Raw genomic sequence first — 26470 nt, 5'->3', positions numbered from 1 at the left:
TCGTACTTGTTATTATTTAACTACCCAATGGTTGGAGAACTACGCGTTAATTCAAGCCTGTTGCAGCAGGTAACGTCGTAGATCACACTAAGGTAGGCTGCCTATCCGCTGTAGCGAGAAGATGAAGGGCAACCCTAATTTATTGACACAGATCTGCTTCTGTTCTCATTCTACCCCAGTGGACAGGCTTCCTAAAGATCACACTATTTATTGAGCATGCGTGCCGTGCCCACCCCAGAATGGTTCACCACGGATCATGACATGTCAGGGGCCAGCCCCCCTGAAAAATGACTCTATAGTCTGGTCTGCGAGCAGGTAGAATTTTGTCCAATGACCCCAAGCTCGCACACTCACTGCGGGCGCCCGTCGCACAGTCGCGACAGCAATATAATTACGCGCGAGCGATAAGGATGGGAAGTTTGGGGTCATTGGACAAAATTCTACGTGCTCACAGACAGGGTTTTAGATACGCCAATGATATTGAACTACAGTCCAGCTTATCACGAACCTGTGTGGAGGCCCAGCCGCCATCATGCAGACGCTGTGCGTTGAGCCACATGACGATGGCTTCGTTGTTGTCCTGGTGGTCCATGCAGGCCAGCAGCGCGTAGGCCGTGGCCACGATGTTGTTGGAGTCGCACTTGTTATTATTTAACTACCCAATGGTTGGAGAACTACGCGTTAATTCAAGCTGGTTGCAGCAGCTAACGTCGTAGTCACTAACTTACACTACGTTAGCCTGCCTATCCGCTGTAGCAGGGAGCTTATCTCCCTGCAATTCTAATTTATTGACACAAATCCGCTGTTCTCTCATTTCTACCCCAGTGGCCAGACTTCCTAAAGATCACACTGTGTGCTATCACTGACCCAATGGTTGGAAAACTGCGCGTTAATTCAAGCCTGTTGCGGTAGGTAACGTGGTAGTCACTAACTACACTACGTTAGGCTGCATGCCCGCTTTATCGGGGAGATGAAGAGCAATACTGTTTTATTGACACAGCTCTCATCTTTCTTCCTCGCTCCAATGGACTAGACTGCACTGTGTACCTATCCTGAGTGGGAAGAATTCATAATAACACCGACCTGTGTGGAGGCCCAGCCGCCATCATGCAGCCGCTGCGCATTGAGCCACATGACGATGGCTTCGTTGTTGTCCTGGTGGTCCATGCAGGCCAGCAGCGCGTAGGCCGTGGCCGCGATGTTGTTGGAGTCGTACTTGTTATTATTTAACTACCCAATGGTTGGAGAACTACGCGTTAATTCAAGCCAGTTGCGGTAGGTAACGTCGTAGTCACTAACTACATTACGTTAGCCTGCCTATCCGCTGTAGCAGGGAGCTTATCTCCCTGCAATTCTAATTTATTGACACAGATCCGCTGTTCTCTCATTTCTACCCCAGTGGCCAGGCTTCCTAAAGATCACACTGTGTGCTATCACTGACCCAATGGTTGGAAAACTGCGCGTTAATTCAAGCCTGTTGCGGTAGGTAACGTCGTAGTCACTAACTACACTACGTTAGGCTGCATGTCCGCTTTATCGAGGAGATGAAGGGAAATCCTATTTTATTGACACAACTCCCATCTTTCTTCTTCGCTCCAATGGACTAGACTGCACAGTGGACCTATCCTGAGTGGGAAGAATTCATAATAACACCGACCTGTGTGGAGGCCCAGCCGCCGTCGTGTAGCCGCTGCGCATTGAGCCACATGACGATGGCTTCGTTGTTGTTGTTAGAGTCGCACTTGTTATTATTTAACTACCCAATGGTTGGCAAACTACGCAAACTCAAGCCTGTTGCGGTAGGTGTCCGCCTAAGTATACAGTACGTTAGGCTACTTGTCCGCTGTAGCGGGGAGATGACGGGCAATCCTAATTTACAGACACAGATCTGCTTCTGTTCTCATTCTACCCCAGTGGACAGGCTTCCTAAAGATCACACTATTTATTGAGCATGCGTGCCGTGCCCACCCCAGAATGGTTTCTCTGGGATCATGACATATCAGGGGCCAGCCCCTATGAAAAATGACTCTATAGTCTGGTCTGCGAGCAGGTAGAATTTTGTCCAATGACCCCAAGCTCGCACACTCACTGCGGGCGACCGTCGCACAGTCGCGACAGCAATATAATTACGCGCGAGCGATAAGGATGGGAAGCTTGGGGTCATTGGACAAAATTCTACGTGCTCACAGACAGGGTTTTAGATACGCCAATGCTATTGAACTACAGTCCAGCTTATCACGAACCTGTGTGGAGGCCCAGCCGCCGTCATGCAGCCGCTGCGCATTGAGCCACATGACGATGGCTTCGTTGTTGTCCTGGTGGTCCATGCAGGCCAGAAGCGCGTACGCCGTGGCCGCGATGTTGTTGGAGTCGTACTTGTTATTATTTAACTACCCAATGGTTGGAGAACTACGCGTTAATTCAAGCCTGTTGCGGTAGGTATCCGCCTAAGTACTACACTACGTTAGGCTGCATGTCCGCTTTATCGGGGAGATGAAGGGCAACCCTAATTTATTGACACAGATCTGCTTCTGTTCTCATTCTACCCCAGTGGACAGGCTTCCTAAAGATTATCATACTATTTATTGAGCATGCGTGCCGTGCCCACCCCAGAATCCAGAATGGTTTCTCACGGATCATAACATGTCAGGAGCCGGCCCCCCTGAAAAATGACTCTATAGTCTGGTCTGCGAGCAGGTAGAATTTTGTCCAATGACCCCAAGCTCGCACTCACTGCGGGCGCCCGTCGCACAGTCGCGACAGCAATATAATTACGCGCGAGCGATAAGGATGGGAAGCTCGGGGTCATTGGACAAAATTCTACGTGCTCACAGACAGGGCTTTAGATACGCCAATGCTCTTGAACTACAGTCCAGCTTATCACCAACCTGTGTGGAGGCCCAGCCGCCGTCGTGTAGCCGCTGCGCATTGAGCCACATGACGATGGCCTCGTTGTTGTCCTGGTGGTCCATGCAGGCCAGAAGCGCGTACGCCGTGGCCGCGATGTTGTTGGAGTCGCACTTGTTATTATTTAACTACCCAATGGTTGGAGAACTACGCGTTAATTCAAGCCTGTTGCGGTAGGTGTCCGCCTAAGTACTACACTACGTTAGGTTACTTGTCCGCTGTAGCGGGGAGATGAAGGGCAACCCTAATTTATAGATGTTACGGTTAATGTGATAAATTGAAAATTATTAATAATAACCGGTTATTATGAATAATTACCGACAGTCGCGGTAAAAGTGATAAATTAATCACATTTAACTCTGATTATTTAATAATTCAACCTTAGTACTAACAAATTTCATACAAGAGAACAACATCTTGTGTACGTGCTCGTGTACAGCCAAACTTTTGAACGTTTTGATATCATATATTAATATAATTTGGCATAATGAGTTTGGAATGTTTCTTGCATAATATTACTTTTCCATGATGCCTATAACATAATGTTTTGATTTAAAGTGAAAAATAGGTTAAGGTGCGGCGGGGGTGGCCCTTGGGCCACCCCTAAGCCGCCTATTTAGTTTTATACACACATAAATGACCTCATATTAATCACATTTACCAAATCATGCGGTAATTATTCATAATTCATATTCGATTATTCATAATTTTCACATTTATCACTTTGACCGTAACATAGACACAGATCTGCTTCTGTTCTCATTCTACCACAGTGGACAGGCTTCCTTAAGATCACACTATTTATTGAGCATGCGTGCCGTGCCTACCCCAGAATGGTTCACCACGGATCATGACATATCAGGGGCCAGCCCCCCTGAAAAATGACTCTATAGTCTGGTCCGCGAGCAGGTAGAATTTTGTCCAATGACCCCAAGCTCGCACACTCACTGTGGGCGCCCGTCGCACAGTCGCGACAGCAATATAATTACGCGCGAGCGATAAGGATGGGAAGCTTGGGGTCATTGGACAAAATTCTACGTGCTCACAGACAGGGTTTTAGATACGCCAATGCTATTGAACTACAGTCCAGCTTATCACTGACCTGCGTGGAGGCCCAGCCGCCATCATGCAGACGCTGTGCGTTGAGCCACATGACGATGGCTTCGTTGTTGTCCTGGTGGTCCATGCAGGCCAGCAGCGCGTACGCCGTGGCCGCGATGTTGTTGGAGTCGTACTTGTTATTATTTAACTACCCAATGGTCGGAAAACTACGCGTTCATTCAAGCTTGTTGCAGCAGATAACGTCGTAGATCACACTAAGGTAGGCTGCCTATCCGCTGTAGCAGGGAGCTTATCTCCCTGCAATTCTAATTTATTGACACAGATCCGCTGTTCTCTCATTTCTACCCCAGTGGCCAGGCTTCCTAAAGATCACACTGTGTGCTATCACTGACCCAATGGTTGGAAAACTGCGCGTTAATTCAAGCCTGTTGCGGTAGGTAACGTTATAGTCACTAACTACACTACGTTAGGCTGCATGCCCGCTTTATCGGGGAGATGAAGGGCAATCCTATTTATTGACAGAACTCCCATCTTTCTTCTTCGCTCCAATGGACTAGACTGCACTGTGGACCTATCCTGAGTGGGAAGAATTCATAATAACACCGACCTGTGTGGAGGCCCAGCCGCCGTCATGCAGCCGCTGCGCATTGAGCCACATGACGATGGCTTCATTGTTGTTGTTGGAGTCGCACTTGTTATTATTTATGTTTGGAGAACTACGCGTTAATTGAAGCCTATTTTGGTAGATGCCAGCCTTAGTACTATACTACGTTAGGCTGCCCGTCCGCTGTAGAGGGGAGATGACGGGCAATCCTAATTTATAGACACAGATCTGCTTCTGTTCTCATTCTACCCCAGTGGCCAGGCTTCCTAAAGATCACACTATTTATTGAGCATGCGTGCCGTGCCCACCCCAGAATGGTTTCTCAGGGATCATGACAAGTCAAGGGCCAGATCCCCCCTAAATAATGACTCTAGATACGCCAATGCTGTTGAGCTACAGTCCAGCTTATCACTGACCTGTGTGGAGGCCCAGCCGCCGTCGTGTAGCCGCTGCGCATTGAGCCACATGACGATGGCTTCGTTGTTGTCCTGGTGGTCCATGCAGGCCAGCAGCGCGTACGCCGTGGCCGCGATGTTGTTGGAGTCGTACTTGTTATTATTTAACTACCCAATGGTTGGAGAACTACGCGTTAATTCAAGCCTGTTGCGGTAGGTAACGTCGTAGATCACACTAAGGTAGGCTGCCTATCCGCTGTAGCGAGAAGATGACGGGCAATCCTAATTTATTGACACAGATCTGCTTCTGTTCTCATTCTACCCCAGTGGACAGGCTTCACTATTAATTGAGCATGCGTGCCGTGCCCATCCCAGAATGGTTCCCCACAGATCATGACATATCAGGGGCCAGGTCTTGTTGACATGTCATGAGCTACAGTCTAACTTATCACCGACCTGTGTGGAGGCCCAGCCGCCGTCATGCAGCCGCTGCGCATTGAGCCACATGACGATGGCTTCGTTGTTGTCCTGGTGGTCCATGCAGGCCAGAAGCGCGTATGCCGTGGCCGCGATGTTGTTGGAGTCGTACTTGTAGGGCAGACGAGGGAGAAGGAAAGGCTTCTGGTTCTCCATCTTGTAGGGAGGCGGCGGTACTGGCTCGCGACCCCAGTATACGAGCCCACCTGGGGAAATACGGTTGAGTTAGTTTTTTATTTCAATACAGAAATATAGCAGTAATTTAGTAAAGTTTATGCTCCCTTCGCGTGATTGGAGCTGAGATTATCCTTTAGGCAGTGTTTTAAGCTGACTCAGGAAATCATCGCGTCGCACCATATACCGTCACGAAGGCCGCAAGAAAATGTACGCCATTGATTTCTTCGCGCTCGTCACGCTTGCCGTGTCGTCTCGCAGTCGTCGCTGACTAACCCGTTAACCTAGGTGAATGACAAACGCGATGACGCGACGCGACACGAAAACATCAAGTAATCATTGTATATTTATTTGTGTCCATACATATGTGAAGTATTGGTCGCTCACCTAGGACAACGAGGACAAGTGCTCGGGGAGCCTGCCTAAAAAACGGATGTGCACGTAACTCGTCCAGTAAACAGCGCTAATGAAAGCACTGTTTAGTTAAAGCTGAGCGTACCTTCTGCTCGCTGACGGCGCTTGAGCAAGCGATATGCGTGTTCAGAGCTGGGCGCCTTGGAGAACGTGAGCGCGTGCGCAACGAGCGCTAAAGCGTAGGGCTCGCCGAACTCGTCCAGTAGACTCGACTTACTTGACTTATACCCGTTTTTACCATCAATCCCTAATTTTTAAGTGACCCCCCCCCCCTCCCATTTTCACCATCATCCCTAATTTTTGAGTTTTTTTTAAGTTACCATAGGGGTCACTTAAAAATGAGGGATTGATCGTAAAAACGGACATTAATATCTTATGTCCCCTAGATGGGGCAGAGGGCGTCCACAGTCCTCCATCGCGTTCGGTCTTAAGCTTCACGTTTGATCTCGCTCCAAGTCTTACTGATTTTCTTCGTCTCGTCTGCTACTTCTATAGTCTGGTCTGCGAGCACGTAGAATTTTGTCCAATGACCCCAAGCTTTATCGCTCGCGCGTAATTATGTTGACAAAATTATACGTGCTCACAGACCGGGCTTTAGAGGTATACATTGTCAAAACTTCTAAAGGTACATTGTCAAGTAACAGCTGAGCGTACCTTCTGCTCGCTGGCGGCGCTTGAGCAAGCGATATGCGTGTTCAGAGCTGGGCGCCTTGGAGAACGTGAGCGCGTGCGCTACGAGCGCTAAAGCGTAGGGCTCGCCGAACTAGTTCAGTAGACGCAGCTGCTTCTATAGTCTGGTCTGTGAGCACGTAGAATTTTGTCCAATGACCCCAAGCTACCCATCCTTATCGCTCGCCCGTAATTTTGTTGCTGTCGCGCTCGCACACTCACTGCGGGCGCCCGTCGCACAGGCTTTAGAGATGTGCACTAACAAGTAACAGCTGAGCGTACCTTCTGCTCGCTGGCGGCGCTTGAGCAAGCGATAAGCGTGTTTAGAGCTGGGCGCCTTGGAGAACGTGAGCGCGTGCGCAACGAGCGCTAAAGCGTATGGCTCGCCGAACTCATCTAGTAGACGCAGCTGCTTTTAACTTACTTGACTTATGCCCGTGTTCACCATCAATCCCAAATTTTTAAGTGACCCCTATAAAAAATAAATTCCTGTTAAGTGTTACCATAGGGGTCACTTAAAAATGAGGGAATGATTGTGAAAATGGACATTAATATCTTATGTCCCCTAGATGGGACATAGGGCGTCCACAGTCCTTCATCGCGTTCGGTCTTGAGCTTTGCGTTTGATCTCGCTCCAAGTCTTACTGATTTTCTTCGTCTCGTCTGCTACTTTTATAGTCTGGTCTGCGAGCACGTAGAATTTTGTCCAATGACCCTAAGCTACCCAACTTTATCGCTCGCGCGTAATTATGTTGCTGTCGCGCTCGCACACTCACTGCGGTCGCCCGTCGCACAGTCGCGACAGCAATATAATTATGCGCGAGCGATAAGGATGGGTAGCTTGGGGTTATTGGACAAAATTATACGTGCTCACAGACCGGGCTTTAGAGGTATACATTGTTAAAACTTCTAAAGGTACATTGTCAAGTAACAGCTGAGCGTACCTTCTGCTCGCTGGCGGCGCTTGAGCAAGCGATATGCGTGTTCAGAGCTGGGCGCCTTGGAGAACGTGAGCGCGTGAGCAACGAGCGCTAAAGCGTAGGGCTCGCCGAACTCGTCCAGAAGAAACAGCTGCTTCTGACTTACTTGACTTATTCCCGTTTTCACCATCAATCCCTAATTTTTAAGTGATCCCTATGAAAACAAAATTCCTGTTGTGTTACCATAGGGGTCACTTAAAAATGAGGAATTGATCGTGAAAACGGACATTAATATCTTATGTCCCCTAAATGGGGCAGAGGGCATCCACAACAGTCCTTCATCGCGTTCGGTCTTGAGCTTCGCGTTTGATCTCGCTCCAAGTCTTGCCGATTTTCTTCGTCTCGTCTGCTACTTCTAGAGGTATAAATTGTCAAGTAACAGCTGAGCGTTGAGGTTTTAAACCTTTGTTTGTCACCTATCATCCGATTTGCAATGGAGCGAAGTCGAACCTTAATTACGAACTCCTCCTATGTTCTTCTGATTAATTTCGTTGCGGGTCCAATCACAGTTTATCTTTTCCCCGGGACAAACTTGACCTTCATTGTTTGGCTGTAGATCCTGGCTACACAGGAGTTGCAGTGGTGGGAACAGCTGAGCGTACCTTCTGCTCGCTGGCGGCGCTTAAACAAGCGATATGCGTGTTCAGAGCTGGGCGCCTTGGAGAACGTGAGCGCGTGCGCAACGAGCGCTAAAGCGTAGGACTCACCGAACTCGTCCAGTAGACGCAGCTGCTTCTATAGTCTGGTCCGTGAGCACTTAGAATTTTGTCCAATGACCCCAAGCTACCCATCCTTATCGCTCGCCCGTAATTATGTTGCTGTCGCGCTCGCACACTCACTGCGGGCGCCCGTCGCACAGGCTTTAGAGATGTGCACTAACAAGTAACAGCTGAGCGTACCTTCTGCTCGCTGGCGGCGCTTGAGCAAGCGATATGCGTGTTCAGAACTGGGCGCCTTGGAGAACGTGAGCGCGTGCGCAACGAGCGCTAGAGCGTAGGGCTCGCCGAACTCGTCCAGTAAACGCAGCTGCTTCTCCAGGTATGAGATGGCGCGCTGTTGGGCTTGCACCACGCGCGCGCTTAGACCCTAAAACCAAGGTTCGATTTACATTTCGACACTAAGCGAGATTACACAAAAAGGGCCTCCGCTAAAACTCACGAAACCTATTAGGCCCGGTTTCCAGCAAGGCGGAGCGGAGCGGAGAAATGACCAGATTTCATTCAGAATGTAATCTCGCTCCGTTCTTCCTTGGTGGAAACGGGGCCTTATGCATGGAATGGAAAAGGCCCCGCATATGGAAACGCACGCTGCTCACGCAATTTCGATAAAGACGCATGCAGACGGCCGCGTGATTTTTAGCGGAGGACGGTGCCACTGCTGCTGCGGCATAGTGTGTAAACGCGCTAACTCTCCCCTGAGCGAAATAAAGATAAACAGACAAGAGAAAAGTTTATCGTAGCTTTTAAGAAAAACAAAAGGAAAAGATACAAAAGAAGTTTATTACTTCTTACATAGCAAAGATTTGCATTTGCCTTCATTATTTGAAGGCACATGAGAAAAACGATCTTCGCTATGTACCAAGTCATGTACTGAAAAAATATGAAACACAAACCTCTCGTATTCCAATGTCCTTGAGATTCTTGACCGTTTCCAGCGTGATCACAACTTGGGCCGTCAGCGTAATGTTACGCTGCGATATCACCGTATTATTTACCTGAAAACACATTTCAGGTATATATTTGCGTCCTATACATTTAAAATAACTCCAAATCATGTAAACAAAACGCGTACGTAAATTAAGATAAGTCAGGATCGTATCATAAAGGTTAGCCTTGTAACACGAAGTCCTCGCGCGCTTTGTAGGGAGGCTGCAAAATGAAGGTGGTAAGGGCGGCTTGTTTGAGTGAGGCTGCGGCCATAGCGTGGAGATAAGCAGAGTATGCACGTATGTATTGCTAAGTCTAAATGGTGTTTTTGAATTGCAATTTAAAATTAATAAACAAAAATGTTATCTTTTTATACGGGCGCGAAATATGAGTAAATCATAATGCCACCTATTTTTTTCTGACCACTGGCCATATTGTAACTCTTTTGTTTTTCCCTCGCTCGACTTATTGTGATTCGCGTGCTGTCCCACTAAGCGCCACGTGAGTGACCTGTCAGGTTTCTAGTGAGTTGATCCTGCTCCTCTGGCAGGAAGGGTCCCATATAACCCCTGGCTTCCCCCGCGCCCAGGGTATGCTGAAAGTATTTTGCTGACGAAAAAAAATAGTGCCCTATTGAAAAAGGTTCCGGCAGTGAAGTTCTCGTGCAGCGTTCAGCACAGTGCCGACACAAGCGGCTCACTGGCCAGCACAGTGCCGACACAAGCGGCTCACTGGCCAGCACAGTGCCGACACAAGCGGCTCACTGGCCAGCACAGTGCCGACACAAGCGGCTCACTGGCCAGCACAGTGCCGACACAAGCGTCTCACTGGCCAGCACAGTGCCGACACAAGCGGCTCACTGGCCAGCACAGTGCCGACACAAGCGGCTCACTGGCCAGCACAGTGCCGACACAAGCGGCTCACTGGCCAGCACAGTGCCGACACAAGCGGCTCACTGGCCAGCACAGTGCCGACACAAGCGGCTCACTGGCCAGCACAGTGCCGACACAAGCGGCTCACTGACCAGCACAGTGCCGACACAAGCGGCTCACTGACCAGCACAGTTCCGACACAAGCGGCTCACTGACCAGCACAGTGCCGACACAAGCGGCTCACTGACCAGCACAGTGCCGACACAAGCGGCTCACTGACCAGCACAGTGCCGACACAAGCGGCTCACTGACCAGCACAGTTCCGACACAAGCGGCTCACTGACCAGCACAGTGCCGACACAAGCGGCTCACTGACCAGCACAGTACCGACACAAGCGGCTCACTGACCAGCAGCACAGTGCCGACACAAGCGGCTCACTGACCAGCACAGTGCCGACACAAGCGGCTCACTGACCAGCACAGTGCCGACACAAGCGGCTCACTGACCAGCACAGTGCCGACACAAGCGGCTCACTGACCAGCACAGTGCCGACACAAGCGGCTCACTGACCAGCACAGTGCCGACACATGCGGCTCACTGACCAGCACAGTGCCGACACAAGCGGCTCACTGACCAGCACAGTGCCGACACAAGCGGCTCACTGACCAGCACAGTGCCGACACAAGCGGCTCACTGACCAGCACAGTGCCGACACAAGCGGCTCACTGACCAGCACAGTGCCGACACAAGCGGCTCACTGACCAGCACAGTGCCGACACAAGCGGCTCACTGACCAGCACAGTGCCGACACAAGCGGCTCACTGACCAGCACAGTGCCGACACAAGCGGCTCACTGACCAGCACAGTGCCGACACAAGCGGCTCACTGACCAGCACAGTGCCGACACATGCGGCTCACTGACCAGCACAGTGCCGACACAAGCGGCTCACTGACCAGCACAGTGCCGACACAAGCGGCTCACTGACCAGCACAGTGCCGACACAAGCGGCTCACTGGCCAGCACAGTGCCGACACAAGCGGCTCACTTTTCAACGTGCTTTTAAGCGATTTTGTGAAAAATATTATTGGCAGGTAGTTGCTTATTGCTCATAAGATAGGCCCCCTTAATTTAATTTATTGTCCGTGGTGCATAATCTTTTCTTAAACGTTTTAAACCTTTGTTTGTCACCTGTCATCCGCTTTGCAATGGAGGGAAGTCGAACCTTAATTTCGAACTCCTCCTATGTTCTTCTGATTAATTTCGTTGCGGGTCCAATGACAGTTTAAATTTCCCCCGGGACAAACTTGACCTTCATTGGTTGGGTTTTTGTGGCGGTCAAGCTGTAGATCCTGGCTACACAGGAGTTGCAGTGGTGGGAACGAGAGGTGGGAATAGTCCCGTAAGCGGCTCACTGACCAGCACAGCGGGGTTGTTGGGGTCGGCCAGCAGTTGCGCGGCGACGGGCTCAGCGGCAGGCACGTGCAGCGTGGAGTTGTCGTTGCGTGACGGCAGCCACGTCACCTCGTAGAAGGCTCCGTGCGGCAGCTGGTGTTGTAGCACCCAGTCCACGGCCAAGGAAATCACCTAAAGGGAAACGCAAAATTAAGAAATGAGAAATAGATTCCAAAATCCATGAGTGTACGACAATTTAATTCCAAAAAAAGTCAGCCGAAATTATATTTCTTTGGGCCCTCGCCCACGGCGACTTTTTGTAGCGATAAGCGTAGGGCGTTGGCATCACTTCTGTAGTGCGTTGCAAATGCGACTAACGCGCGTTAGTAGCGATGCTTTTGTAAACGCGCGACAAAGTCGCCGTGGACGAGGGCTCTTTAAATTCATTAAGGCAAGTATTGCTTTATATGACGTGGTAATTAATTACACACGTATCATAGTCATAGTGTTTGTGACAGTAATATTACTCAAAATCTGTTTAAGGCTTGGTATTTCTGCTAAAGTAGGTATTTCGCGCTGTCAAAATCTGCGCGCGCAATACTTCGCCGAAGACAGCGCGCCAAAGAGCTCTCGCGGCTACACAGTATAGAAATACGCAGTTTAGAAATACGCAGTTGGTTAGGTTAGGTTGACTTCCTTCCGTTCAAGTATCACATTCACAGCACTTTCTAATACAAATCATATCCAAGTGATACAAATTAAAACAACTTTCAAAATTTTTGGGAATATATTTTAGAATCGAATAAATATAGAATATAACTGCCAAAGTAAACACGGTTCAAAGAGGCGTGGCGTCACCCGACCTTACGGAAGTTCCGCGCCGGCTAATAGAATTTTGTCGGCCGTTTGGTGTAGTGGTTCAGAACGGACTACTATGCTGAGAGGTCCCGGGTTCGATTCCCGGCCGGGCAGAAATTGAAATGATGAATTTTAATTTCTGTGACGGGTCTGGGTGTGACTATGTATAATATTTATGTATTTAAAAAAAAAGTATATAAGTAGTATATCCGTTAAGCTAGCACCCATAACACAAGCATTAAGTTGCTTACTTTGGGGCTAGCTGGCGCTGTGTGAAATTGTCCAAAGATTTATTTATTATTTATTTATTTATTTATTTCAAGATTACGTCACCCGACCTATCGGTAGATCCTCGGGAGCTTGAGCGATTGGAAAAACATTTTATGATCAGTTACTCGTAGTAGCGATTATTTAGAGCTTGGATAATAAATTATATCGAGGTTTCGTCAGTACAGTTGCGAACAAAGGTGTTTGTGTAGTGTAGTTGAGTTGAAAGGTCCGATTATTGAAATAATAAAACGAACATTTTATTTTTTAAATACATTTTAAAAATAATTTACATTACAGATAACAATGAGAGGATGACATTGCAAGGTGGTGCCAGTCCAGTCTTAAATCCGTTGATATATGCTGCATCTGCCATGTTTTTGGCTAAAAGATTCTTCTATCTTGCAGTTTAGACTTTTATTACAGACCTCAGACAGTATTTTTGGAAAACTTTTACGCATGGTGGAGGAAGGGACGCTCTAGAGACTCAAGTCTAGAAGGAGTCACATGAACTGCAAGTTTTAAATCCGTTGACATCTGCTGCATCTGCCATCTTTTTGGCTAGAAGATTCTTCTGTCTTGCAGCTTAGACCTTTAGCTACAGACCTTAGACAGTATTTTTGAAACATTCTTACGCATGGTGGAGGAAGGGACGCTCTAGAGCAGTGGTTCTTAACCGGTGGTCCGCGGACCACTGGTGGTCCCTGGAGGCATTCCAAGTGGTCCACGATGTGCACTTGCACACCTTGGTCAAAACCACTTTTAACTGATTTTTGCAGTCAAACTGGTTTTGACCGATTATGAGGTGGTCCCTGACAAGACAGAAATTTGGTAAAATGGTCCCTCATGACTTGAAGGTTAAGAACCGCTGCTCTAGAAACTCAAAACGACAAGGATACACATGAACTCCAGTTTTAAATCCGTTGATATCTGCTGCATCTGCCATGTTTTTGGCTATAAGATGCTTCTATCTTGCAGCTTAGCCCTTTAGCTACAGACCTTAAGACAGTATTTTTGTGAAAATTCTTACGCATGGTGGAGGAAGGGACGCTCTGGAGACTCAAGTCTACAAGAAGTCATATGAACTCCAGTTTTAAATCCGTTGACATCTGCTGCATCTGCCATCTTTTTGGCTAGAAGATTCTTCTATCTTACAGCTTAGACCTTTAGCTACAGACCTTAGACAGTATTTTTTGTTATTTATTTGTGTCAGTGTGCTCTTCTAAAGAGTGTAAGACGATTGTATGTAGGTACTATGAAAATGTTATTTTAACTCATTGGTTTTGTCTCATATTTGAGGAATGTACTGTGTATCATGAGTAGAGTCTTCGTTTAAAAGGATGCGAAGGATTTAAATTTCAATAGGTAGACAAAATTGATAATTTTTAATTATCAAAAATTTAAGCTTTCTCCAGTAACACTGATATTATTATGCTGTGACTCATCAAAGTCATCATTGTCAAAAATATTGACAAATCGCGAACTGTCACGGCCAAAAAACTGACACGCGTCCGTCCTCCGTAAGCGCCACCGCGCGACTGATTGAGATTGTCCAAGCCGTCATGGACGATTTTTTCCACATTTTTTAACATAGTAACAAAATAAGACGCAATATAAAAATTTCATCCGTTAAAAGCCCTCAAGTTATTTCTGAACTTTAGTTTAGTAAAAGATTTAGAATCTCAAATCGCTTATTTTAAAAATAAAACCATAAATAGAAAACGAATAGAGGTAACTTTGGGAATTTATTCTATCGAGTCAACTTCATCAAATCGTGTTTCCATCCGTTAATAGCCCTAGAAAATATCCTCAACTATGCCCAATAAAAATCTTAGCCTTTAATTTTACTGTTTAGTACCTCAAAAATGAAAAATGAAAACCTCATTTTCGCCATTTTCTCTGCTACCCGGCCTTAAAATGGACTCACTTATGACTATGAGTCATGACACTGAAGGGTTTCCTGCATTCTTAATTATTATTCTTCCATATCATTTATTATTAGATACGACTTACATTCGGATCAATGTAGATGAAGTTCTCCCATTCGTTGAAGCTCGCGTCTTGGAAGATCTTCGCGCAGAATGACGTCAACCAGACGCTCGACGCTGATTGATTCCTACGAATAATTACAATCCATGACAATGTTTCTTTTTCTAATTCCTAGAAGCCTACTACTGAAGATTGATAAATCAATATAAAGAACTAGAGAAGAAAAAAGTACAAGACATTAGTGTTTTCTTCAAATTGTAAGACACAACTTCTTTATAATACAAAATCTCGTGGGAGATCTTACGAATCATGGCAGTGCCACGTTTTAACAGCTCAAAAAGCATGTCAATTGACTGATATTATCATAACACCCACGTTTAACATTGCTTAAGTCCAATCGCCGAGCAGACAGCAATAGCAGCAGATAGAATTTCGTATAATGACCCCGAGCTACCCAACCTTATCGCTCGCGCGTAATTATATTGCTGTCGCGACGGGCGGCCGTAGTGAGTATGCGAGCGCGACAGCAATATAATTACGTGCGAGCGATAAGGACGGGTAGCTCGGGGTCATTGTACGATATTCTATCTGCTTCGCGACAGGACTTTATACCATGGAATACTACTCACCAGTCGCTCCGGAACAGGCTGAAGGAACCATCGGGCTTCATGAAGGACAGCTGGCGCTGGTAGAGGATGTTCATGTGGTAGAAGGCATCGTGTTCAAGCGTGCGGTTGCGCTGGTTGATGAGCCGCATGTATAGCGTCAGGTACATATTCGCTGCGAAACTGAACATGTTCTGTTCGGCTGAGTCCTAAGAGAGACAGAAAAAATAAGTTTAAGGCCTCAGCCTCGAATTTAGCGGGCAGCGGGGCGGCGGCGGTAGCGGCGCGGGAGCGGCAGGATCTTATGCGTAAAATCAAATGGACCGGTTCTCGAAAACAGCGGCGCGGGAGCGGGCAACGAGCGGGCAGCGCACTCCTTCTTTTGCCCACAATAAATCGAGCGTTAGGAATAAATTTGAATCGAAATAAAATTGTCGCCGTTGTTCAGACATTTCGTTTGCGAATAAAAACAAATATCTCGACAACACAACCCCGAACACAACACTTCGCCGCTAAAGCGCCGCGCGAGCTGCCCGCTTGTTTGGAGAACGGGTCTGCGTTGCCTGCCCCGCTCCCGCGCCGCTGCCCGCTAAATTCGAGGCTGAGGCCTAATGGCGGTAGTTATGTTTTAATTTGATTTTGAATAAACTTGCATGTGTATAACGTGTTAGAGACACCCCACAGTTGGGATGAGGTCTATGCTCTGCAGTGAAATTGGTTTTGTTTGCTTTGCAATATTCTGTGAAATGCCTCTAGATCAGTGGTTCTTAACCTTTGAATCATGAGGGACCATTTTACCAAATTTCTGTCTTGTCAGGGACCACCTCATAATCGGTCAAAACCAGTTTGACTGCAAAAATCAGTTAAAAGTGGTTTTGAACAAGGTGTGCAAGTACAATTCGTGGACCACTTGGAATGCCTCCAGGGACCACCGGTTAAGAACCACTGCTCTAGATTCTAATATGTCGAACACGTGGAGGCGGGTCACCTCATACGGTCTTAGGCGGGTCCCGTGCGCGAGCCGACCGTAGTAGCGTCGACCTCGTACGGGGTCACTGGGTCCCCGTGAGGTCACAGGCTTACCATGGCTGCGTTGGGAGTTCACAGCGGGCCCACCACGTCGCCGACTATATTATTTTATTTAATTTAATAAAAATAGGCTGAAAAATAATATATGTATATCTAAAGTCATAATTATTATTTATATTGTCAATTAATGTTAAATTAACATGGAGAGCGGGGATATTCTACCTACCTACCTACAAGTATTTATTTACTTAAAAGAATTCCCCGATCGCAATATAAAAATGTAAAAACACCTGGTTATGAATAAAGAAATTTGAATTTGACTATGGACACCCACGCTCGATTGGACCCAAACACGTAGTAGCGGTCGACCTCGTACGGAGTGACGGGATTTCGTGAGGACTCACCATAGGCATGTGCAGTAGACTGGAAGCGTTCACAGGCATTGTCGGGAACAGCGGGCCCACCACATCTCCCACTATGGACACGCGGGCTCGGTTGGACCCGAACACGTAGTAGCGGTCGACCTCGTACGGGGTCTGTGAGGACTCACCATGGGCAGCTTCAGTAAGCTGGAGGCGTTCACAGGCATGGTTGGGAACAGCGGGCCCACCACATCTCCCACAATAGACACGCGGGCCCGGTTCGACCCGAACACGTAGTAGCGGTCGACCTCGTACGGGGTCTGTGAGGACTCACCATGGGCAGCTTCAGTAAGCTGGAGGCGTTCACAGGCATGGTAGGGAACAGCGGGCCCACCACATCTCTCACTATTGACACGCGCGCTCGGTTGGACCCAAACACATAGTAGCGGTCGACCTCGTACGGGGTCTGTGAGGACTCACCATGGGCAGCTTCAGTAAGCTGGAGGCGTTCACAGGCATAGTTGGGAACAGCGGGCCCACCACGTTGCCGACTATCGACACGCGCGCTCAACTTGACCCGAACACGTAGTAGCGACCTCGTACAGGGTCACGGGATCCCCTCAGGCGAGGTCACAGGCTTACCATGGGCAGCTTCAGTAGACTGGAGGCATTCACAGGCATTGTCGGGAACAGCGGGCCCACCACATCTCCGACGATGGACACGCGCGCTCGGTTAGACCCGAACACGTAGTAGCGGTCCACTTCGTACGGAGTCACGGGGTCTGTGAGGACTCACCATAGGCAGGTGCAGCAGGCTGGAAGCGTTCACAGGCATTGTCGGGAACAGCGGGCCCACCACATCTCCCACTATTGACACGCGCGCTCGGTTGGACCCGAACACGTAGTAGCGGTCGACCTCGTACGAGGTCCCACGACGTCACAGGCTTACCATGGGCAGCTTCAGTAAGCTGGAGGCGTTCACAGGCATTGTCGGGAACAGCGGGCCCACCACATCTCCCACAATGGACACACGCGCTCGGTTGGACCCGAACACGTAGTAGCGGTCGACCTCGTACGAGGTCCCACGACGTCACAGACTTACCATGGGCAGCTGCAGTAGACTGGAGGCGTTGACGGGCATGGTTGGGAACAGCGGGCCCACCACATCTCCCACAATAGACACACGCGCTCGGTTGGACCCGAACACGTAGTAGCGGTCGACCTCGTACGGGATGACGGGCGTTTCCGTGACGTTGACGTGCATGTATTGGAACACGTAGGCGCGGTTCGACAAGTCTAGGAGGATGGACTGGTGCCGGTGTTGCGGGAGGCCGTCCGCCTGTGGAGAATACAGAGATACTTAGAAATACAACTCGGAAGTATACACAGTTTTTGGGCTGGACAAGAGTGAATAAGCATTTGCAGGGCAGACATGTACCATTCTAGATAGCATCTCACTTAACATCACGTGCGATTGCAGTCAAATACCTACCTTGTCTTACATAAAAAAGGCATATTGTATAGTACGCAGAACTGACAGCCCATGGGGCAGCAAGGTTCTGGAGTGGCCGCGTACCGGAAAGCGCAGCGAAAGACGTCCACCTATAAGATGGAAAGAAGGAAGGCGCTGGACGCAGGCCGCTCGCTACCAACCGGTCAATATGGAAATCATTAGGGGAGGCTTATATTCAGCAGTGGACGTTCTGTAGCTGAAATGATGATGAGTTTTTTGGTGGGAAGAAAGGGCATTACCCCCGGTACAAACTTAACCTTCACTGGTTGGGTTTTTATTGGTCAAGCTGTAGATTCTGGCTACATAGGAGTTGCAGCGGTGGGAACGAGAGGTGGGAATAGTCTTTCTAATAAGGCATTAGCGGTGATCACGTCGCTCGCTGCGATCTATACGAAGACTGCTCGCTTAAGTAGTGTCATTGAGTAGGTTTTTAGGACCCTGTGCGTCCACGCGCACCGTGAGACCTCATTGTAATGTTTGTGAATACGGGTGTTAATTACACGTACCAGCACGTTGATTGTCTTGGTGTAGTGGTGCTGGCCCATGAGCGTGGAGGCGTGCAGGCGCACGTGCACGCGGCCGAGGCGCGTGGCCACCACGGGCACGTGCACGGTGGCCGCGTCGCCCGCCGCGATCCACACGAAGAACTGGTGCTCGCCGAATGACGTGCGCGGGTTGTAGGAGCGCACCTGAAGATAATAAGTCACTTTAGAAAATGTAAGATTTTACCTTTTGCGTTCCATTTCAACTAAAATAGAAAGACACAGGTCTTAACTTGTGACCACGACTGCAGCATAGCAGCCGAAACGTCGACCCGTGAGTACATAATGTAACTCAGTCATAAATGGCGCATGTCTTTCTACTTAGAAAATAAATGGCTTATAGGCATAGCATATGAGGCTACGCAGAGTTACTGATAAGTCGACGTATACCAGCACAAGATAGAGAAGCTCAAATGCAACAATTTGACCCTTCACATGTTTGACCGAAGTTAGGGCCTCCGCTAACTCCCGCGCGAGTTAACCGCACGCTAATGTATGAAAATGTACGCCAGCTGCGGGCATTCGCGTGCGGTGCTCATATTCATTTTTGATACAGAACCGCATGAGACCGCCGAGTTTTAGCGGAAGCCTTGACAGTTTTCGAGTTATTCTGTTTCTTTTTAAATAACCAATTTTGCACATTTTAATATAATATTTAAAAAATGCTCCTTGGTTGTCCTATCTAATGTTCATTTGTAGAGAACTTGGTAACAAAACATAATGATGATTTCTGTCTATCTACCATAACAATTTCACAAGATTAGCAAAACTATCCTTTACCCCAATACACATAAAGTTCACATCGCTACTCACAATGCCATTCTCCTCAACGTGCACGAACTTGTAGTCGCTAGATGCCGCCAAAACAACGACGGCTTCGATAGCTTGCGGCTGGTAGTTGAACACCACCACTCGCAAACCTAGTTGCTCGCCCTGCCTGCACTCGTCGGGGCCTTCTACCTTGATGAAGAATGGTAGCACGCCAGAATACTAGAGAAAAGATAATTTTAGAGTTACGTGGCTGTTACATAATAAATTGGAGGCGACTGTAGATTAATAATACAAATTTTATAATTAGGTGTTAGGGAACGAAGATGTGTTCCTCCGCAAAAATTCGTCCATCTGACACTTCTCTGTTCTTTTCCGCTCCGCGTTGGAAACTGAACCTTACGGGACAGTTATAAAATAAAACGAAGGCGACAGAAGATTAATAAGACACTTGTTACTTACGCGAATAGGTGTGTGTAACATGCCCAATCCCAATGTCGGTGACATACTAAACGCGGAGATAGTCCAGTGAGCAGGAACCTGTAATAAAAATAAAACATAAATTCCCCTGAATTTGCCACATAGTGTAGTACACCTCGGTCTTGGCTCTTTGTGTAACGGCGTTGCGCAACACAAAGCGTGAAAATATTCTTTTATATTTTTTGTATGATGTGTGACATATTAGGGTGGTGATGCAGCGAACGTCGTAGCACAGTAAGGGACCCTTCACAGCTTCACAGTCTTTCGAGCGTTTTAGAGAGAGCGTTCAAAACGGTACTGAGCAGCGCTGGGGTCGCGTCCGCGCGTAAGAAACGCATCGTTTTTCTCGGACAAGATGAAACCTATCTCGCTATACTCAGCTTTGGCATCGCGACGATACGACATTCGAAAGACTCTAGTGCGGGGAAGGCCTCATCGTCATCATTTCAGCCAAAGGACGTCCACTGCTGAACATAGGCCTCCCCCAATGATTTCCACAATGGCTGGTTGGTGGCGGCCTGCAACTAGCGTCTTCCCGCTACTTTTATGAGGTCGTCGGTCCACCTTGTGGGCGGGGAAGGCCTAAGTGCCACGAAAATTCGACCTGAACTTCAACAACCACACAAAGTAAGGGGGGTCCATTAATTACGTGAGACGTTTAGAGGTCGGGGTGTCAAGAAAAATCTCACTAAATCTCACGTAGTAATTTTTTTTTTGTTTGTTAAACTTACCCAAAACTAGCACTGTCTGAATGGGCGGTGACTACCTGATACAGGTATACTTTTACTTACTAGGTATGTCACCACAATTTTTGTAAAAGTTGGTTTGTTAACGAATAAAACATTTTTGATTTGATTTTGATTTTTTGACGTAGGGGAGAGGGGGGGGCTCGACAAATATCACGTAATTTTTTTCAGCAAGAAAAAGGGTCAAATTGCGAGAAATGTGGGTTATTTTAAATTAAAAAAATAAATACATTTTAAAATGTTAATGATAAATTATTATTCAATTTTTTATTCTAAACCGTCTAAACAATAAAGAAATTAGAAGAAACAGATTTTTTTTAAATCCTAATCGAAGCATAGATATTATCCATTTACATTGCAAATATGTATTTAAGAAATCTCACGTGAGATTGTGGGGAGGGGGAGGGGGTCTGGAAAAGTCTCACTAAATCTCACCAAGGGGGGCGGGGGGGTTGAAAAATTGCCAAAATTGTCTCACGTAATTAATGGACGCCCCCTAATAGTAAACATAGGCTCTGGAAAAGATTTAGTACAATGTAATATGTACCTGCGGCACGTCGACGGTCAGCACGGTGCGGCCGTGCGGGCCGATGTTGATGTCGCGCCACAGCCACACGTTGTCGTACTGGCGCTGCACGCGGTTGAAGCGGAACTGACGGAAGTGGCTCAGCTCGAACCAGTCGTCGTGCTGGCCTGCACGGGGACACACGTTAGGATAATATGAATCTTATAAGCCGCGATAGGTACATATAAATAAATAAAATAATAAATAAATCTTTGGACAATTTCACACAGCGCCAGCTAGCCCCAAAGTAAGCAACTTAATGCTTGTGTTATGGGTGCTAGCTTAACGGATATACTACTTATATACTTTTTTTTTAAATACATACATATTATACATAGTAACACCCAGACCCGTCACAGAAATTAAAATTCATCATTTCAATTTCTGCCCGGCCGGGAATCGAACCCGGGACCTCTCGGCATAGTAGTCCGCTCTGAACCACTACACCAAACGGCCGACATATTATTATTATTATTATATTATGCCTGTTGGTGACACGTCTAAGGAACTGTATGCTTAGTGCGGGTTTACAATTTTTTACATAACAATGCAGGTATTTGATCGCAACCGCACCTGGTGTTAAGTGAGATAATTGCATTGAACGTCGAATGCAAGTGAGTCTAAAAATCTATGAAGACTTTGTCGTGCTTTTGTTTTTGAAAGTAATAGGGATACTGTACAATCTGTCATATTATATTTCATTTCATTTTTTCATGCCGTCACTGGCGATGACGTTCGGTGTAAACTCACACTAAGCACACTGGTATGCTAGAGTTACAGGCATGTGCATCGCCTTAACATAAAATAGGAGTGAGCTTTTACGCGCGAGTAACGGGTGGTGTGTGAAAAGTTCGGAATCAATTTTATTTCCTTTTTCAAAACATCACACATGTCCAGTACATGTATATCACACAAAAATGAAATCTCTTGTAACTCGACACGCGCGCAGAACGCAATTTTATTTTAAAAAGTTATGTTATGACGCCTAATTGTAAGTCACTAAATAAATTGTTAGTCACAGTCAGTCAGATATTTCTACTACTTCATCATTTAAAAATTGAATTTATTATATGTACCTACTAACATTCTCACTTCAACTCATTCTGTTATTGTAAACCTAAAAATATATTTCCCACAAAATTGATTCCAAAAAGACAAATCTCTACAAACAAAAACAGAACCTATCACCCTCAAAATAAGACTCACAGTTAGACTCGTCGGTGCGGTCGCTACAGTCGACTTTGCCGTCGCAGCGCGAGGACTGGTGGAAGCAGCCGCCTTCTAAGCACTCGAGGAAACCCGCGGTGGCGTTGCAGGCCGACGGTCGCCGCGGGACCGCCACGTCACTGAATACTACTAGGCCTGCGTATCTGTGGGAAACAATAGTATAGAATAAAAGAACTTAAATCAGCATTTAACATTTAGGTGCATACATAATTAATTTTATTGAGGCAAGCTGAAACAGCGCCCGCTCAGAAAAAATCGAGACAAGACACAAGTCGTCAAATCCCGAAGCTGGTTTTCAGCGAGTACCTATCAACACACGACGGGGATTACGGGAAATAGAGGTTTAATCTGTTGATTGACATAAATATGCAGTGTCCTAAAATTGGATGAGCCTAAGACGTATTGAACAAGTCTATTATGTGGATTAATTTTTTTAATGATTTTGACTTGAAAAAAATAAATAAAAGTCATCTCAAACTTATGTTTATTCAATGCTTCTTAGGCCCAGAAACCTCCGGTGTCAGTGCTCTCTCGCCATTACCAGCACCTCTAACTAAAAGGTACAAGATTGTACCGCAGCACCCAATTAAGACATTAAGGCTGCTGCCTCGAATTTCGCGGGCAGCGGCGCGGCGGCGGCAATATATTTTCATTCTGTCAAGCGTTGAAGAAATTCGAGGCACCGGACTAAGTGCCATTTGTGGCACACAACACTCACTCGAAGGTGCGGTTGGCGTCCACGCCGAAGGTGGAGGCGGGGAAGTACACCAGCTCGTCCGCGTCGCCGAAGTGCGAGCGCCACGTGTACGCGAACGTGCCATTAGTGGCCTCGTCGAAGTGCGCCATCTTGGAGATCACCTGCGCAACACAAAGTTTGTTTCAAATTTTAATTCGTTATTGGGAACTAAGTGATTATAATGGCATAAAAAATATAATACAGAGTAGAAAATTATCTTCAACAGCAACAGCTTGATGAGGATTTGGCCTACACGTAAGGGGCATATTAAATCACAAGTGGTAGTTAAAAAAGTCAGCTTTTTTTTGCCGGAATCACACAGCAAGTTTCAGTCTAAGGCCCGGCTTCCACCAAGGCAGAAAAGAATGAAGCAGAGCGAAGTGTTTTGAATAACCAATCAGATTTTAGAGAATAAAGAATAACCAGCAACATATAATTTCATATTATTTCCACTCCTCCTCTCCAATCCAATCCGTGCCGTGCTGCCGCCGCTATCAATTTCTATCTAAAAATTAGTCCGCTTAGCACTTTTCCGCTCTGCTCCGCTTTGGTGGAAATCAACCCTTAGTCGTCAATTTATGTATAAGCCATACCTTGGCGTAGGTGAGCTCGTTGCCGGCCTGCATGGTGAAGGCGTCGTCGATGGCCGCGCGGTGGCTGCGGCTGTGACGTCACGTGTGTACAGCCACGCCTGTTCATCTCCGCGAGTTTACATCGAAAACAAAACACGCACGATGGCCCACCTACAGGATACTATTCGACAAGGCCTCACATACGAGCGTACATTGACTCACGCACGCGTATTCTTGTGTATGATGGAAGAAAATAAAGAAAATGGTGTACTAAATACTGTGCAGCATTTAACTGCCTAAATAATAATAAAAACACAGAAAGTCATGTACTTTTTTAAGTTGCCTCAAGACACTGAGAGGTAAATAAGTAGTTAATATTATTCATGATAATTCATGCTAAATCGTGTATTTCCTCCGCCATTTTCCGCAGTTTGGCACCTCACGTCACATCATTTTACCGAAGTCAGCCCTAAAGCATCGGCGCAGTGCCGATCACTGACGTTTGTCAACAAAATGGTGCTTGACTCTTGAGACAGGCTAAATTACACCATAGTTAATGACATTGAGCATACATTTTTTTAAATACCTTCGCGAAGTAAAACTTCTGTACGTAGTACTTATTATTATTATGTGGCATAGCCTACCTTGGCGTAGGTGAGCTCGTTGCCGGCCTGCATGGTGAAGAAGGCGTCGTCGATGGCGGACAGCCCGACGTACGCGCCCGGCTCGCCGTACACTGCCACTTCTACGCGCTCGCCCGTGCGGTGCTTGCGGTTGTTCACGTACACTGTGAACTGTGGGAGAAAACGACAAAATACATATGAAACAATAGCAATGAGGGCTATCGTTTTTATACTTAACAGTTGGCACCCCTGGCGATTGACAGGACCTTACTCTACAGTGGCGCCATCTTGATAAGTGCAAATGCGATTGTCCTCCTACCACTTTCGCGCTCACCTGTCGGCGCCACTGTCTTCGCTACTAGCAAGTGACAGGACCTTACTCTACAAGTCTACAGTGGCGCCAACTGGTGAGCGCTAAAACAATAGCCCTCATTATTAACGGGCACACGAGCGGTGCGGCACCGCAACGTTGTTATGTAGGGGCAGCTCCAACGTTGCAACGCATTCATCCCTTTCCTCCTCGTCTCGGTGGTTGCAAGTCCGGTGCGGCGCCGCAGCACATCTTGTGACATGCCACAGATATTTCTATGTAAGACGACGCAACGACACCGTTACGGCGCCGCACCTACAACGTATTGTGTGCTTTGGCGCTAATGTGAGGTCTGTCGAGGGTACCAATAAACATTACAACGAAGACGCGGCATAAATGCACCGCTGAATTCAGCGTCACAATGCGGTGCCTCATGTAATGTAGTGTTTATTGGAGAAGTACGCAACCGACGTCAACGTAGAACATCAAGGCTCAGGCCGGTGAAAATGCGTATGACTGTAAACGTAAACTGAAAACGACCTTAAGTATAGTTTTTAAAGTAGACAAAGTATTTCTATAAAATACCAAAGTACACGAGGACGAAGTCGCGGCAAAAGGTAATCAAAATCAAAATTATCTTTATTTGTTTAGACTAATTAAATTAGTACTTGCAAATCGTCAAATGCTCTTAAGGAGCCTATACATGTCTCATTCTTTTTTTGCCCTACCAGCGTTTCAAGACAAACATTTGGCAAGTGCTGAGAAGAAGCGCCGCAACAAACTCAGTCACCACTGTCTGCCGGTTTAAAAATTTAAAAAAGTAAAAAGTTACAATACATTCAGAAGCAAGTTACTTACTACGCGCTCCCGTTGATAGTAGGTGGCCTTTAAGACTCTCATCTAGCACGAGACCGCGTGGCAGTTTTGAATATATTTCTTTAGTGCTGTGCTAATTTCTAGGTTAATTGTTGCGTTTTGATATTTTGTGTCAGGTATATATTTCCTTGACCAGTCCCCGAAGGTAATAAAATCAAATCTTGGGCGCTGTCCCACTTCAGGCACAGTCTACTGGACACAACACTCACGTTGTTGCGGGAGATGCCGTTGACGGGGAATGTGAGCGAGTCGGCGATGACGTGGCGGCGGCGGTCCGCGCTCCACGCCACCACCGTCGCGACCGGCGCCATCTCAGCCGACACCGTCACGGCGAACGTGCGTACGCCGTCCTGAGGACAAAAGAGAATTGATTTTGTACATTCCAATACTCTTACGCCCGTTTCCTATATTCAATCCTTGTCCAAATCCGGATTACAACTGTCAAATTAAATTCAGTTTTAGATTATATTTCCAAAATGTTCGATGCATTTACACTTTAATATTGTTTAAATAGTCTTATAAACAATATAAAAATATAAAAAAAAACAAAACCGCAGATATTTTGGCCAAAAACATATTAAAATTTGACAGTTGACAATCCAAATCCGTCCAATTTGGATCAGGATTGAATATAGAAATCCAGCATTAGTGAACTTCCACTGACAGGACACTACACTACAAACCACATGCTCCACAAAATGGGCCTAACTACGGACGACAGCTTGTCGAGCATGTGGAGAACATGCGGAGTCCATGAAACACCTACTGTGCGAATGCGACGCGCTAGCTAGAACTAGAATGGGTCTCC

At 47.0% G+C, this 26470-nt stretch overlaps 1 protein-coding gene across 1 annotated transcript in view; it reads right to left on the bottom strand.

Annotated features, from left to right (window-relative positions):
* LOC135080277 (CD109 antigen) overlaps positions 1-26470 on the bottom strand; it is a 60620-nt gene that overhangs the window by 13227 nt on the left and 20923 nt on the right. The window contains exons 20-34 of the mRNA XM_063974964.1: positions 25872-26012; positions 24498-24647; positions 23264-23403; positions 22525-22688; positions 21301-21446; positions 19990-20067; positions 19573-19749; positions 18724-18906; positions 17807-18043; positions 15338-15522; positions 14733-14835; positions 11619-11786; positions 9295-9396; positions 8582-8768; positions 5425-5651 (exon numbers count right to left, since the gene is read on the bottom strand). Of these exons, the coding sequence (XP_063831034.1) occupies positions 5425-5651; positions 8582-8768; positions 9295-9396; positions 11619-11786; positions 14733-14835; positions 15338-15522; positions 17807-18043; positions 18724-18906; positions 19573-19749; positions 19990-20067; positions 21301-21446; positions 22525-22688; positions 23264-23403; positions 24498-24647; positions 25872-26012 (2388 nt within the window). The remainder of the gene's footprint in view (positions 1-5424; positions 5652-8581; positions 8769-9294; positions 9397-11618; positions 11787-14732; positions 14836-15337; positions 15523-17806; positions 18044-18723; positions 18907-19572; positions 19750-19989; positions 20068-21300; positions 21447-22524; positions 22689-23263; positions 23404-24497; positions 24648-25871; positions 26013-26470) is intronic.

This window comes from Ostrinia nubilalis, chromosome 17 (genome assembly GCF_963855985.1).
Source record: "Ostrinia nubilalis chromosome 17, ilOstNubi1.1, whole genome shotgun sequence".
In the NCBI taxonomy this organism is placed as follows: domain Eukaryota; kingdom Metazoa; phylum Arthropoda; class Insecta; order Lepidoptera; family Crambidae; genus Ostrinia; species Ostrinia nubilalis.
Note: the sequence above shows the minus strand (reverse complement) of the source record. Positions and strands in the feature narration are given on the sequence as shown.